At 41.3% G+C, this 16,520-nt stretch overlaps 3 protein-coding genes across 3 annotated transcripts; 2 read left to right on the forward strand and 1 right to left on the reverse strand.

Annotated features, from left to right (window-relative positions):
- Positions 1–5,877: 5,877 nt before the first annotated feature.
- LOC133738974 (magnesium transporter MRS2-3) lies at positions 5,878–8,621 on the forward strand. The gene is made up of 6 exons (XM_062166679.1): positions 5,878–6,358; positions 6,486–6,692; positions 6,772–6,900; positions 7,098–7,252; positions 7,340–7,562; positions 7,774–8,621. Exons 1-6 carry the CDS (start codon positions 5,918–5,920, stop codon positions 8,059–8,061), a joined length of 1,443 nt encoding a protein of 480 aa, XP_062022663.1. The 5' UTR covers positions 5,878–5,917; the 3' UTR covers positions 8,062–8,621.
- Positions 8,622–8,850: 229 nt separating this feature from the next.
- Positions 8,851–9,697, forward strand: LOC133738975 (uncharacterized). Its single transcript, XM_062166680.1, has 3 exons — positions 8,851–9,175; positions 9,321–9,367; positions 9,501–9,697. Exons 1-3 carry the CDS (start codon positions 8,959–8,961, stop codon positions 9,630–9,632), a joined length of 396 nt encoding a protein of 131 aa, XP_062022664.1. The 5' UTR covers positions 8,851–8,958; the 3' UTR covers positions 9,633–9,697.
- LOC133737084 (uncharacterized) lies at positions 9,655–13,071 on the reverse strand. The gene is given in 6 exon segments (XM_062164709.1): positions 9,655–10,109; positions 10,226–10,329; positions 10,332–10,456; positions 12,002–12,246; positions 12,429–12,695; positions 12,923–13,071. Coding segments are annotated over 6 exon segments (1,200 nt in total). The 3' UTR covers positions 9,655–9,799.
- Positions 13,072–16,520: the final 3,449 nt, after the last annotated feature.

Consider the following 16,520-nt stretch of genomic DNA (forward strand, 5'->3'; position numbering starts at 1 on the left):
AACATTGCCCCCCAGACCTCGAAGTCAAAGGTCCTCGTCTTGACTAAAGAGGTCTTGAATCAGTACCGCTCTTATAATGTCGTTGCTCCAAAGCCACTTGTATTGGCTTGACTAAAATTACTTGAACAGTGGCCTCTCTCCCTCTTAATTATACATAGTGAGCATACATATATTAATCGCCAGTCTTCCTTCGCGAACCATCCTTTGCGAGGCCATGTAATTAAAACCACTTCGCTACCAACAATTCGCAACCCAGCTTTCGCCACAATTATTGGCAAAAATATTGATTTGACCTCCTCCACTGCTAATACCATACTAGACATATTAAATGCCTCTTGTATATGTGCCCAGACCAATACCAATGGCCTCTTAAGTATATTAGCAAGTACCAGCCACTATTAGGCAAGAACACAATTTTTTGCATCCTCCGCGACGCACAAATTTGAAACTCTTTTTGTATTTTTGTATTTTTGTATTTTTTATTTTAATAAGACATTGTGAATCAAGGTTTAGACATGCGGCCCAAGTATAGTCGTCTAGACACAAATTTTCTTTCAAATTCTTTGGGCAACCTTACTGAAATGGCCAGATGGGGGAGGGCGAACAAGAGAGGCAGAATCCATTTTGGCATGAGCTACTCCCACATAGTGGTTTAGGCCCATTTGCATGCATTTCTGGATTCAAGAACCTATCATGAACGTTGTCCCCTTTCTAGACACCATTTCACATAGGCTATACTTACTAAGATGTGAAAGGTCATAAGTGTGAAGACAGTTCAACAAGTGTTAATAAAAGCCGCCCTTAACCTTAAGGGACCTGAACTAGGCACCAATAAGGAGTTTAGGCCAATATTAACAAAAGAGACTTCACCTATTCCGTTATGATTCACAACCCCTTACCAAATTCATTTTTGGTAATTAGAAAACTAGGCCATTTTTCTTTTAATGAAAAGAAAACTAGAAACGAAAAATTAACAGAAAATTAAAAGCAAAGAAAGAAAGAAGTTAGCAGCACCATGTTTGGCTAACCTCTAGAAGACCACGGGGGAGGCCATCTATGCTTCATTCCAAGCTCCGATGTATCAAAATTTGTAGGGTAAAAATCTCTCCTGTGAGAGCTTATAGGAAAAGAACAAAGACATTTCTCGTTGAAGAATTTGGAGGAATTTGGCTCGTGAGAGGAGTAATCTTGCCCCCCAAGTATCTTTGTTGGTTGGCGAAACATGATCTTCAATTGCACTTTTGGCGATGAAGATGTTCCAAGATCGGCTTTGTTGCCAACTACCATGTCATAGAACATGGTGTCTTCAGGATTAGCCACAGATTGGCCATTATAGACGACCACTTGCTGGTCTGAATTCTCCACATCAAGAGCTTCACTTGTTGGATAATTATAAACAAGAGTTAACTTGTATTGATGATACTCAAATTTACAGTTGTGAAGGACAACTTGGCCACTAGAATAATTGTTCTGGCCATTCATGCAACGTGGGTTGTAGATGTGCCCTCCACATATATCAAAGCCACCGCTTGGCCTTGAAGAATATATGAAGAACTTCAAGTTGAATTGATTAATAAAGCCACAGATTGGCTTATGTAGACCACAACTTAATTGATAATTAAGTTGGCCATGGCTTAATTGATTAACTCCACCATGACGTCCAGCATGGCTAAGGCTAAATTGATGATAGTAAGGTGGGCCCTGCCCTTGAACCTTTGCATGATCATGATGACGTGTAGCAGAATCACAATTAAAATGATCATGAACTTGCTTCTTTTGATCAAAGGGATGATCATGGGCCATATCTTGCCCCCGATGCATCTGATCAGTAGCCACGTATTTTGCTTGATCAGTGGAGAAATCAGATATTTGTTCAGAGACAACTTTCTTGTCCGAAGAACAATCTTGTTGATGACCTTCTCCATGCACAGCCTCTGTGTAAGGCTGTGACTCACCAGTGAGACCCTTAGGTTGATTGCCACCTATAGGCAAGTTAGTCTCAGAAATGACCTCTTCGCAAGCAGGTTTTTGACTTTCCAATTCGCCTTGCTGCGAATTAGCCAAGCTGGAACCTTCCTCGTGTAAGGTTGTGAACTCAGATATGATGTTCACGGCATGTTGAGTGGTCTGTTTGTCGCTGCTCAAGAAAGGCTTATAGAATTGTTCTCTAGCTTCTCGAGCGTTCTGCTCAATTTGTTGGTCCCAATCGCGAAACCTCTGCTTTGTTTTTGCGATCAAACTGGCCATGTCCCTGGCTTGCTTTTCTTTATGCCTCTCGATGTTGGCCATGATGATCGCGAGCTGTTCCTCAATGCTTGCCCCCTCTGGGATGGGAATAGGCATAAACTCATCATTAATGGCAGTATCGCCAGTGGTGGCAACATTGACCATCTATTCACTTTAGGAATTTCTTTTGGTAAAGATTTTCCTCTGGCATCCCAATGATGGTGAACACAAAAAGACTCTGGTGTAATCCCACTGGGCGTGCCAAAATGTTTGTTTTGAAACCCGGTGGTTGAATGTCTTCAAGAGAAAAAAAAAAATTCTAACCTTGTCCCACTGGGCGTGCCAAAATGTTTGTTTTGAAGCTCGGTGGTTGAATGTGCTTCAAGAGAAAAACTTCTGATGTCGTCCCACTGGGCGTGCCAAAATGTTTGGCTCCAATTTTGTTGCAGCTGGTCAACAGTCTCTTTTCTTGCGCGGGCGTGCCAGCACCGTTCGGGTGCGGTCGTCGGGGGTGTCCCTTGACCTGACTTCTTTCAAGCGATTGTAGACGAGGAGAGCACCAACCTCATCGTGGGATTCTTTGTGCCTCGTGGTGAGGACTTTGCTGAAGTTTCTTCTTATTCACAAGTCGATACTCAATATTGCAGATTGAGCAGAGCGAAATCACCGGGAAGTATTGAGATCTTGCTAAAGCGTGACTTTAGCTTGGCTGGGTTGCTAGGGCGTTACCCTTGCTTGACTGGTTCTGTAACCGTTGTGGTCGCGGCACTACCGTCGGTTCCCGAGGAGACTAGGACCGAAGCACGTTGACAGAGGGTTTGGTGGCACTGAAAGTCGGCTTCTGAGAAGACTAGGACTAGGAGTGTGATCACCGGTAAGAGAAAGAGAAGGAGAGGAGTTGCTCTAGAGAGAACTTAGATCATCTTAGAGATGTTGTTGTTGAATGTGAATGTGTGTCTTAGAATGAGAGGAGAAGGTGTTTATATAGGGAAGAAAAAGAAGAGTGAAATGATGAGTGGAAGAAAAATAATGAAAGTGGAGTATGAAAGTGATTTGTAAAAGGGAAAATTACTGGTCCCCCCTTTAACTTTTGGTGCGTCGACAGTTCAGTCCCTGTTATTCCAATTTTAACAGATAACTCCCCAAACATTCAAATTTCACACAATTTGATCCAAAATTACCATTTTACCCCTCACTTATTTTTTTTTGTTTTTTTTTTTATTCTTCTCTCTCTCTCTTTTATACATATGTATATATATGTGTGTGTGTGTGTATGTATATATATTTTTTATTCTTCTCTCTCTCTTTATATATATATGTATGTGTGTGTGTGTGTGTGAGTATATATGTATGTATGTATGTATGTATGTATATGTGTGTGTGTACATATACATATGCAGATATATACATACACATATGCATATATATATATATATATATATATATATATATATATATATATATATATATATAATGTGTTTATGTATTTGGTAAGTCTATATACTATGTTTATGTTTCATATTATAAAAAAAATTCACAACTTTTATATATCTAATGTGTGTGTGTGTGTATCTATATATATATATATATATATATATATATGTATGTATATGTATATGTATATGTATATGTAGATATATAAATATATGTATAATTTTATACATATGTGTGTGTATATATATAATGTATATGTGTGTGTGTGTGTGTGTGTGTGTATATATATATATATGTATGTATGTATGTATGTATGTATGTATATGTAGATATATGTATATATGTGTGTGTGTGTGAAAAAAGTAAGTGAGGGGTAAAATGGTAATTTTGGATCAAATTGTGTGAAATTTGAATGTTTGGGGAGTTATCTGTTAAAATTGGAATAACAAGGACTGAACTGTCGACGCACCAAAAGTTAAAGGGGGGACCAGTAATTTGCCCTTTGTAAAATATGGAAAAGATAGAGAAATGATGAAATGAAAGCAAAGCATGAAGGTGCAAAAACATGGAAGTGATGATGATCTATTAAAGAGATTGTAGTAGAAAAATATATCCAAGGAAAAAAAGAAAAGCATCTAGCTTTCTTCATGTGGGTAGGAAACATGAACATGTGAATATTGAGCTGGTTTTAGGTCAGTTTCTGGCCCTTTATTCCTTCAATTATTTCTCCAACAAGCCTTCAGAATGAGCCTTCGACTTCTTCATAAAAAATGTTCCACTATGAGTGTAGATCATCCTGACAAATTTTCAGAGCTTTATTCCATGCGGTTGGGCTGGAAATGCTGCTGGACCTCTTACAGGTCCAGTTTTCCAGTTTTGCTTCTGTAGAAAATTGGACTGATTGTTTGAAGGCCTTCCACTCAAATCTAGCTCTGGCACTCTTCATAAGAAATGATCCTTGGGCTTTCTAGAATTAATCTGGAAAGGTTTAGCTCATTTAGATTTCATTTGGTTAGTCTGCCGCCCCTCCTTCCTTGTTTAGCTCGGTTTCTCCTAGCCGAAGTAGGAAAATGTGCTAAAGTTAACTTTTCATGCTTCCATGCTTCCATAGTAGGCTTTATTTAGCCTCTAAATATATATTTCGAGCTTGTCGACAATATATAGCTTGAGCCACTGACATTGGCTCAATTTCTCCAACACATGCCTTGTCAGGCCGAAATGTTCATTTTGGGTCCAAACAGTCAGTATGGCAGACTTGCTCACTAAGTCATTGCCTAAATTCCACTTTCGAGAAACATGTTGGTAGCATCGATTGCGGAAGATATCCGAACTCCCATGACCGTAGTCATCAGGGGGAGATGCAGTCATCAGGGAGAGATGCAGACATCAGGGGGAGATGTCTACATGTATGGTCTCGAAACGTGAAGGGTGTGTTGTGCTCTTTTTCCCCTTCGACCGAGGTTATTTTTGTCCCACTGGGTTTTTGTTACTCGGCAAGGTTTTTAACGAGGCAACGAGAGAAGCACCGCGTTTGGACAACACAAGGGGGAGTGTTTAAGGATATCTCTATTTGTGTTTGGCCCAAACTCTAGGTTACTTGACCTAGTGGTAATAGGGTTAAATTAGAAGGATCTAGATTCCTATTCAATGTACGATTAGTTTCCTTGTACGATTGAGATTCTATGCATTGTAATCCTCTATATAAAGAGGCCCCTATTATCAATGAGAATACACAGCAAATTCCTCTCAATTTCAGTTTCTGTACAACAATTTCATAATTTTTTAATTTTAGAGAGCAAACTCTCTTCTCTTAATAATAGTATAGATAAGCCTACTCATCCAGCCATAAGCCAATCAAAAACCAACACCTCCGTCGAAGGTACACTTCCAAACCAATAGCTTTTTCGCTTTAAGTTCTGAATGCTTATTTGGGATAGTATAAAAAAAACTATAAAAACAGAAAAAAAAAAAAAAAAAAAAAAAAAAAAAAAACTAATTGTGTATGTAAATGGCCCTAAATGCTTTAAAGAATGTTTGAACGAATAAAAAGATTTTAACACGAAAATTCTTCTATGCAGCGTTGTTTTATAATCGATAAACAAAATAGAACTCGTATGGTAATAACTAACTCAATACGATATTATTACCGGAACAAACTGGCCGGTAAAAAAAAAAAACATTCCACCGTAAATCTTTCCCAACTTTTAAGAGGGGGAGAGAGAGAGAGAAAGAAGCCAAATTCCCAAGCACCGAAACCATGAGAGTTCACTATCCCACTCACCTCCGATCCAAGTCCGGCATTGACGACGACCCGGACCCGACCCGGACCATAATGTCGGGGCCGGGCATGACCGTCGGCGGCCCGCTACGGAAGAAAGGCATGGGAGTACGGCCATGGCTGCTCCTCGATTCGAACGGACAAGCTCAGGTGGTGGAGGTCGGAAAGCACGCCATCATGCGCCGGACGGGTCTACCCGCCCGCGACCTCCGGATCCTCGACCCGCTGCTCTCGTACCCGTCGACGGTTCTTGGTCGGGAGAGAGCGATCGTCATTAACCTGGAGCACATCAAGGCCATCATTACTGCGCAGGAGGTTCTCTTGTTGAATTCAAGAGACCCGTCGGTGATTCCCTTCATCGATGAGCTTCAGCGCCGGCTCTCTCGCCATAGCCAAGCCACCAAGGCCATGAAAGCCCAGGTTAATTTTCTTTTCTGTTTTTTTTTTTTTACCATTGGCTCAACTGTGTAAATAGCATCTTGATCATTGTGATTGTGAATGCAATAAATGTGATTGCCAATGTAATAATTTGTGGTGTTTTGGTTAGGAGGGGAATGGCGAAGAATCGAAATGGTGCGACTTGGAAGAGGCAGAGGCACATTTGAGAGGTGTTGGTGCTGGGGGAACTCAGGGAGGTGAAGGGACTGGGAAGCAAGGTCAGGAGGAGAATCGCGAAGGATTGAAGGTACTTCCTTTCGAGTTTGTGGCATTGGAGACATGCCTCGAAGCTGCTTGCAGTTGCTTAGAGAATGAAGTAAGTGATTACATTCTCTTCATTTCCGATTTTTTATTTTTTATGGTTGTTTAGTTTGAGTTTGTGAATTTGATCACAGGCAAGGACATTGGAGCTAGAAGCTCACCCGGCTTTGGATAAGCTCACGTCGAAGATCAGTACACTCAATTTGGAACGCGTCCGTCAGATCAAGAGTCGCTTGGTGGCTATTACCGGTCGTGTTCAGAAGGTTAGCTTCACATTTAGTAGAACAATCTATGTTCTTTTCTGTATGGATGCGTTATAGTGGTTGAGTTACATCTTGTATGATAAAACAATGGAGCCTTGCACTCTCTATGACTGTCTTGGCAATTTTTTTGTTCTTTTCTTTTTGGTCCGAGTTTGGCAGTTGATATTAGTGACACTGGTTCTTTATTTGACTTCTAGGTGAGGGATGAACTAGAACACTTGCTAGATGATGATGATGATATGGCTGAAATGTATTTAACTGAAAAGTTACAACTTGAATATTCTACTACCTCATCTTTGACTGAGAGAGATGATATGAATGATGAAGCTCCACAAACAGATATAGATGACAGGCATGTCATCTAATTATATGTCTCTTCATTGTAATTCATAGGGGTTCAATTCTTCAGTCCTAAGTTTTCATGTTCTGTTGTGTTTAGGAATCTTGCTGAAATATCACTGGATGCTACTGGGGAATCCTTGAATTTTGAAGGCGATCATCGAAACACTGATAACCCCCCGCATGAATCCCTTGACACCCATGGCACTCATAGTAGCAGCACTCATAGTGTTACAGGCAAGACCCTTGATGTGGAGGAGCTTGAAATGCTATTGGAGGCATATTTTGTGCAAATTGATGGTACACTAAACAAGTTATCCACGGTATGGGAGTTCCTTCTACATCAATTTTTTAATGCCAATACCTTTATGTGAACATAATTCAATAGAATAGTGGTATGAGACTGAGCTGGCAATAGCTTTTTTAAACAATCTTACATTCGGGAGTTTTATCCAAATCTATTCATGCATGTTGTTTATTTACATAATGTTAGTGTTTTTATTTATTTGACTCATATTGCTTCTTCTTTGCCAGCTGAGGGAGTATGTCGATGACACAGAGGATTACATCAACATAATGTTGGATGACAAACAGAACCATCTCCTGCAAATGGGGGTTATGTTGACAACAGCAACCCTGGTAGTGAGTGCCTTTGTTGTTGTGGCTGGTATTTTTGGCATGAATATCAAAATTGAGCTGTTTGATCCCAATAAAGCAGGAATGCAAGATTGGCTCTGGACTATTGGTGGCAGCACTATAGGCTCCGTAGTCTTGTATATAATTGCCATTGGTTGGTGCAAGCATAAACGCTTGCTGGAGTAATGAAGGTTGGGTCAGGGGCGCTTTATAATTAGGAAAGGTGCTCAACATATGTTGTTGTTGTGGTAGACATCCTCTATATAGATAGACATGATTCTATACAGCTTACTTCCCCATAATGCAAACACGCATGGAATAAAGATCAGCACTGGCACTGTTCTTCAGTTTTTAACAGAGTAACTTCTCTGTGGTGATAGAGAAATCCCTGGTCGTTAGCTGGAGCACTAGTCAAGGAATTAGTAGCTGTGCATGTGAACTGAGGACACGTTTGAGGGAAGCTTTGATGACCTGAATCAGCTGAACTGAACTGGCAACCTACGGTCTAAATAGACAAATTAGATGCAGCATACTTGGTTGCTGAAATCAACTGTGTCGAGTTTGCGTGTCTTTTATAATGCGTTATAAAAGTATATAGTATGTACTTTTACTGGTGTGATTATATGTGTATTACTTTTCAAATCACAGTCCATTATATGTATATGTACTTTTCAGATCACATTGTATGTGTATGCACCTGAACTTGAGATATGGTAAATGTGGCTGAAGTTCTTTCTTCCTTTCTAGTCACTAGACAATTGTATATGTTGTAGAGGCGAAAATTCTATAGGGTCCGGAGTATTGAAACTATAGAGATATTGAAATTATAGAGATATGACCTGATTTGACCACACAGAGGAGGGGAGCGAAATAAAGTAAAGCAATTAGGGAGGCAAAAGTGTTGGTCTTTTGGTTTATTTGGGGACAAGAAACTATGATTTTGGAATATTAGATATAAATAGCTGACGTGGAATTCTAACTATTGGGGATAAACTGGAAGGCTTGAATAATTACAAGGAGAAAGGGAACCTCATCTTCTCATCATCTACATGTTCAGAAAACAGGTGGTGGTAGTGAAAAGCCATGAGCTCGATAGGACAGACCATATTGATGGCACTCACTGTTACTGTGAACAAGTTTGCTTCCTCTAATGTGCAGACAGTTCAAAGAAAACAAAGAAAAGGACCAAAGAAAACCAGTTCCACCGGCACCACCACCGATTTTGGAAGAAGAGGGTTGCTCTTATCTGCTGCAGTTGCTACTCCCCAACTTAGTGACTCTGGCACTGAGCTTCTCAAAAGTATTACATTTTGTCTCTTTGTTTTTCTCTTCAGGCTTAACTTCATTGTGCGTAGTTTGCTTGTTTATGGATTGCCCCCTCTATCTTTCCTGCTTTTGTTTTCTGGAATTCTGTGGCTTACAGTAGTAATTGAATTGTGTATCAGAGTATCTGAAGAAGTCAGAAGACAACAAGGCCAAGAATGACAAGGAGGTAAAAAAAAGATTCTTGAACCTTATCCTTTCACTCTTTGTTCTGCATTTGGATAACATATGCTAGAGGAACAGGAAAAGCAATGCAATTTCCATTTTTCTGATATCATGTTCTTTTGTGATTATGTTTGCAGAGAATGGACGATTATTACAAGCGGAATTACAAGGACTATTTTCAGTTTGAGGAAGGACCTTTGAGGGCGAAGAAAACACCGCTTACAGAAGCAGAGAAGGGTATTCTTGATTGGCTTGACAGCAACAAATGAAAACCAAATTGTACAACTGCTTGAATTTGAAGAGTAATGAAGTTGCACCAAGATTTTGTTTTGAATGAATATTCTTTATGTTTTACCAGCAAATTACAAATAGGTTATGTCTTTCCAAGCAATGATCTCACATTTTCTTCACTAAATGATCCAAATACATTGACTAGTCATCTGTCTTTATCCGGGTCCACATCACCATAATGTGGATTGATATACGTTACTTCTTCCTTAAGTTGTACTGCAAATTTCTGATCAACCTTTTCCTTCACTCGGGCAATGAGCTCAAGCATGTCTTGAGAGGTTGAGCCACCACAATTGATGAAAAAATTTGCATGGATTTTGGATACCATTGCCCCTCCCACTCTAAAACCTTTCAACCCAGCTTTGTCTATCAACTCAGCTGCTGCGACTCCCATATCAGATGGATTCCGAAAGACCGAGCCAGCACTTTGTTCCTCAACTGGTTGGGACACTCTCCTGTTAATTTAGCCACAATACCACCATAAGCATCTTCAAGTTTTAAAGTCTTAAAGTTTGTTAGACAAGAGGTTATAACCTTCCTTTCTCTACATGATAGAGATTCTAGACTTTACCTTTCCATGTACTCATATAGTGTTCGCTTTGCTAATTCCGATTGCTGCAGTTTAAATGTAACAGCATTTATAGCTGCCAATTCTTGCATATCTTGAAATGGAGATATGACCGATACCCGAAATTGAGATAACTCCTGCTAAGTCTATGACACTTTCCATCCTTTGTTATAATATCTACGCAATGTACAGAATCAGCGGTCTCCTGCCCATTTGCTCCAGCATTCATATAAGGGAAAAATGCACCAATAGTGTCCGGACACTATGAGGACTGTCAAAATGATACCTGAACTTACAAAGTTATTAATGTGATACCTGAACTCATTTTTTCGTATCAACATCATACCTACGACCAAATTCCGTCACGGAATCGTTAAATTTTGCACGTGTCACGCACGTGAGTCACTTAATGAAGACAAAAAGACCAATTTACCCTCAATTTTTTTTTCTTTCTTTCTTTATTTATTTCTTTTTTCTTTCTTTCTTTCTTTATTTCTTGCTTTTTTCTTTCTTTCTTTATTTCTTTCTTTCTTCTTCTTCTTTTTTGGTTTCTTCTTCGGAGTTCTTCCCCTGATTTGAATCATCAAGATTCAAATCATCTCAGTAGTGGGCCATTCCGGCTACGTCATGGCCTTGAAGAACACCGGCGCCGCCTTAAGCGATTACGGCCACGGTGAATCACAGCAGACACCTCCTCACCCTGCTCCGCCTGTCGAACTGCTCGTCCAAGTTCACCCCTGCCGCCACCGCCGACGGCTTAGTCACCACCACTCTCGTTCTCTCCTCCGACCCCCTTGTATACACCATTGATCAGAAACTCAGACCCCGCCAGCCCTCCACTCTCAAATCACAACTCCAATCCTACCCCGCCATTCTCTCCGTCACTCCCGACATGCAACACCACCTCCACACCATCAACAACCACATGAACAACCTCTCTGTCATTCCCGACATGAACAACCACACATACAGAAACTCAACAACCCCTCCATCAAATTATAAGATCCAATTCAAACTCAAATCACCCATAAAACTCATCAAACGAAACACAGCACACAAAAGTGATCTATACCAATCTCAAACCCATTGGGCAAGCATATATTCAATAATTTCCAATCAATTTGAGTACCTTCTGGAGCTGATTGTAGCTGACATCGTTGCGATGCTTGGACCAAAACTCATTGGGTGAAGAGAGAGTGTAAATGGGTGAAGCCCCATCACTGAATTGGTCGTCTCTCTGAGCTAAGCCGGGGATTTTGGGTTCAATCAGAGGCAATTGTAGGCCAGAGAATTGAGAATGAAGTTGGAGGCCGACGATGCCGACGAAGGTCTGGAAAACGAGGATGCAGGGGGTTAGGTTGCCCATTGCTGAAGAGGACGAGGGTGAAGAAGAAGAGGACCGTGAGGAATAAAAAGGGTTTCGCCAGAGATCGAGAAAGGAAATGGGCTCGATGGGCGCGGCGGTGGTGTTGGTTGAACTGATTGACTGGTGTGGTCTGGTGTTGGTTGCGGTGGTGTTGGCAAGGAGAGAAGGAGAGTGAGAGGAGAGAGAGAAGAAATAAGAAATTTCTTCTGTTTTTTTTTTTTTAATAAAAATGTGTAAAAAGACAATTTTACCCTTAAATTTAACGGTTCCGTGACGGAATTTGGTCGTAGGTACGATGTTGATACCAAAAAATAAGTCCAGGTATCACATTGATAACTTTGTAAGTTCAGGTATCATTTTGACAGTCCTCACAGTGTCCGGACACTGTTGGTTCATTTTTCCCTTCATATAAATAGCTCCTCCTACAGAACCAGGAATCACTCCTGCAAACTCAAGTCCTGTAAATCCTTCATTGGAGCACTTAACCCCCAACTTGTTAAAACGAAAACCGCTTCCAACGGTGTACACGCCGGGTTCTTTCTTCTCCAAGAACTCGATTCGGTTGAGTATAACCCAACCATCAAAACCCAAATCATCAAACAAACAATTTGAGCCTTTGCCAATGACAATGAACCGGATTGAATGCTCATCACAGTATCTGCATTGTTTTAAAAAAGCAAGAGCATTTTACTACCTTAGTTCATTACTCAATGCCACGTTTATGTCTTTATCAACAGCTAATGTCTTGCCCATTTTCAGCTATGTCTCTAGCACTTTTCCAAAACCCAGAAATCAGCTTTTAAACTTAACATTAACTAGAAAAGAAATCCAGAAGAGAACCTGACAGCAGAAACAAGCTGGGTCTGATCGAATACTTGGATGAAATGATTACAAGGGCCACCAATGCCCCAAGTGCTGAGGTGTTTCAACAGCTTCTTGCCTCGAACAAATTTCAACTCGTTCCGGTTCTGGGCATGCTCTTGTTTGCTGCTGCTATGATTGGAGTGAAAAGGGCCTCTGGTTTTTGGTGAATGTAGCAACAACAGTCCAGGAGAGTTGTAACAGAGAGAGATTGACATTGTGCAAGGAGGACTCAGTGTATGAGTGCTCCGTGCACAAGGCCATCAGTAGGAAAAGTCGACTACACTTCGGGCTTTTCTAAAGCAAAGCCCATAACGAATCTCTCCAAGTTTATTGGTGTTGAGGGCCCAAATTCCTAAACCTATTTAGGAGAACTTGTTTTGAAGCTGACTAGCATGGGAGGGGTCGTCCTCCCACATCTTTCGACTGTCTAGAGAGGAGGACCTGACCCTAGTTACTGACCTACGTGGTACGCTACCTGCTTCAATCCTTGCTCTCGAAGGAAAGTGTAAACATGTTCCTTTGGATTCAGAAGAAGAGCAGAATCAAGATTCTCTAGAGGGATGTTTCCATGTGTACTCGGGAAAACTCGCCTGCGTCTACCCGCATATGCTCTTACCATTATAGGTCTTTAACATATTGAGTTTAGCCCATTTCGTTTGTCGCGAGTTTCAAAATCTTAATTTTAGGGGTAAGCAAGTATTGGGTACCCTTGCGGTTCCTACCAATAGTAAACGGCATGGTAAGGCCCTCTCGGATTGAAAACAAGCCTAAAGAGAAAAAGAAAAAAGGGATAGTTTGTCTTAGGCCTGGGCATTTTAGCCCGAAAACCCGGACCGGATCGATCTGGACCGTCAGGTCCGGGCCGGGCTTTGAGAGAAAAAATAGACAAAAAAATAAAGCCCGGACCGTTTGAGTTTTAATGGGCCGGTCCCGGGCCCTGATATCCATAACCCCAAAAACCCGAAGAAGAGCCCGATTGAATATATCCCTTTGACTTTCCACACTTCTACTAGTCTTTGTCTTTAGACTCTGAAGACTTTCAGTCAATATTTAACCCTCAGCCGCAACACTCAAACACAACACCTACCCCGATTCCTCAACCCTTTCTCAGTCAACACTCAGCTTCGGGGTTTGATTTCCTTGGAGCTATCAGAACTTCAGAAGGTTTTCAGGTTTTTGTTTTTAGTTCCCTTTGAAGCTCGAACCCAAATTTCGAAGCCCTCAATCGATTTCCCAAAGCTCGAAGCCCTCAATCAATTTCCAGATTTCGAATTCGAAGCCCTAATTTCTAGAAACCCAGCAGCAATTCCCTTTGGCCTTCTTCACTAACTCGAAACCCAACAACAATTTCAGTTTTCCATTTCGAAACCCCAATCCTAAGGTGGAACCCGAAGCCTCTCTTTATCAGTTTGGCAATGGAACCCGAAGCTGCCGTTTGTGGGGACGAGTTGGTGATGGCTTCGTCGGTTATTGTTGGTTTTGGTTATGCTCTGATAGAATCCTTCATTTCTATACTAATGTTTTTCTGTGGTAGTGGGACTTTGAATCTGGTACAGTCATATACTAATGTTTATGGGGAGTTTGTGACTGTTGGGCAATGTTTATGATTCAAGGTTTTGTAGTTTGTGCCTGTTGGCTTGTGCTTTTATAGAACTGGAGTCTTTGGGACAATCAAGTTGTAAGATAATTTTGATTGCAGCTAGCTAGAACTGCAGCAAGCTTAATAGCTTGTTTGTTCTTGAAATGCAAAAATCTGAAAAATTTTCAGTTTAGTTATTGGGCCCGAAAAGACCATAGGACCGGCCCGTTTAATAATGGTCCGGGCCGTAGTGGTCCCTGAAAATGAAAAACTACTTTTGAGCCCGGCCCGACATATTCGGGCTTGGTCCCGGGCCCTGTAAAATCCAGACTGGGCTCGGCCCGTGCCCAGGCCTAGTTTGTCTAAGGATCGAAAGAAGAAGAATGCTACTAGACCCAATGCCCAATAGTGTCTTTGGAGTAAACGAATAATAGTTGGACTGGGGACCTGAGTTCAAGTTTGTTTAGACTCCATTTGGCATTGCTTCGCTTTAAAAAAAAATCAGCTTTTGTTTAAAATTTTAGATTTTATTGTGTTTGGTAAATAAATAAAAATCAGTTTTAATTGAAAGTTATAGGTCACTGGCAGCAGATTTTAGAAGCAGCCTAAAGGTTGCTTTTAGAAGCTGATGTGGATCAAAACACACTCTGCAGTTGTTTATGTACTGACAGCACTTTTACAAATATTATTTACCAAACACGAAACTGTTTTAATTCACAGTTGATTATTCTCACAACACAGTAGCAACAGTTTTTTTTAAAAGTCACAGCAATCCCAAACTAGCCCATAATGTCGGTTCTAACGTCTTGTATTACTCGATGAGTGCAATTAGGGAGTAGGTGAAAGTGCTTACGTTCTGTGACTCTTTGTATCGCACCCGAGTGAATAGGTCATGACGTGTAATTCCACTATAATTAATGAAAATTACCATTTTCATGAAAATATAAATCATAAAATAGTCAAATGAATAATTATCTTTATTTTATGAAACTACCTGAGAATGTTAATGTTCGAGTAAAAGAAAAAAAAAACCGTAGGAGAGTATTTCTCTCAACCTAGTCTTCTACGGCACCTCTAGCCTCTTGCTATCGCTTCCTCCTCTACATGGCCTCCATAGATGCTGTCACAGCAAGCTTTGTTGCTCCTCTTGCTCTCGCAGCGGGGGTAGCGCCCTGGATCTGGGAAAGATTGGCGGTGGTCCTATGTGCAGGTCCTCTCAATCTTTTCTACTTGGCAAACCTTTGGTCGAGGATGACAATGATGTGCCTCTTGTCACTCTGAAGAAGAAGACGGGTAGACCACCGGAAGTAAGAACAAGAGCCAACGTCCCAGTAACTACAATTTTCTAACCCTAGAGATAAGGGCAAAGGAAAGCCTTAGCTTTCCTGGTCTCTTGCCTACCATTTGAAATTGGGTCTTCTATTACTTTCTTCTTAGTTTATTCTAGGTGTGGGCGCGGATCGGGTGGACCGGTTTTGGGCTAAAACCGTATTCGACCCGTATTCTTCGGTGGGCTGAATTTTATGACCGAAAACTGAATGTTAATGGACTGGGCCGAAAAATTCGGGTGACCCGAATTTCAGGTCGGCCCGGGTGGGTTTCGGTTGATCGGCGTCGTCGCTCATCGTCGTTGGTAGGCAGCGTTGTGCAGAATTGCAGATCAAAGGTTGAAGGGTCGGGCTCGGCGTTGTGCATATCGATTCCATCCAGAGAGGAGTCGGCATCCTTCGTTGGAGTGCTTGGTCGGCGTCCAGAAGTCGGGCTCGGCGTTGTGCAGATCGATTCCATCCAGAGAGGTGTCGGCGTCCTTCGTCGGAGTGCTTGGTCGGCGTCCAGAGGTCGGGCTCGGCATTGTGCAGATCGATTCCATCCAGAGAGAAGAGTCGGCGTGCTTGGTCGGCCTCCTTGGTCGGCGCCCAGAGATGAGGGGATGAGAGATTGAAAGATGAGGGGATGAGAGAGAGAGAGAAAGATGAGTCGAAACTCGAGGTGAAGAGAGATGAGTCGAGAGAAATGACCCAAATAATATTAATTTACATAAAATAATATTAATTTAAATAAATTTTAATTATTCGGACCGGTTCGGTTATTTCAGGTCGGTTCAGACGCTGAACCCGGTCCCGAACCGTAAAAATCCAGTCCTGTCCAGTCCGGTTAACTCATTTTTTTAGCCTTATTTCATCCGGTTCGGTCACCGATCCGGTTTTCCGGTCCGGTTCGGCCGGTTTTGGAGGTCCGGTTCAGTTTCTGCCCACCCCTAGTTTATTCTAGTTGTACACCAATTGAGATTTCTAGGCGACTAGGTTTACTTTTCAAAGAGGGGTTAGTAGTGAGGACTTGATTTCTTGTTGTTTAGGCTCAATAAGTGAGCGCATGTGTTAAAAGTGAAGGTCACATGTCTTTTGCTTGGCGACTTATGCCATTTAATTTTTTTGGTATAAGACATCATCTGATGTACGTGCCTTCTGGCCATGAATAAGTAATTAAGT

The sequence above is a fragment of the Rosa rugosa genome, chromosome 3, assembly GCF_958449725.1.
Source record: "Rosa rugosa chromosome 3, drRosRugo1.1, whole genome shotgun sequence".
NCBI lineage: Eukaryota > Viridiplantae > Streptophyta > Magnoliopsida > Rosales > Rosaceae > Rosa > Rosa rugosa.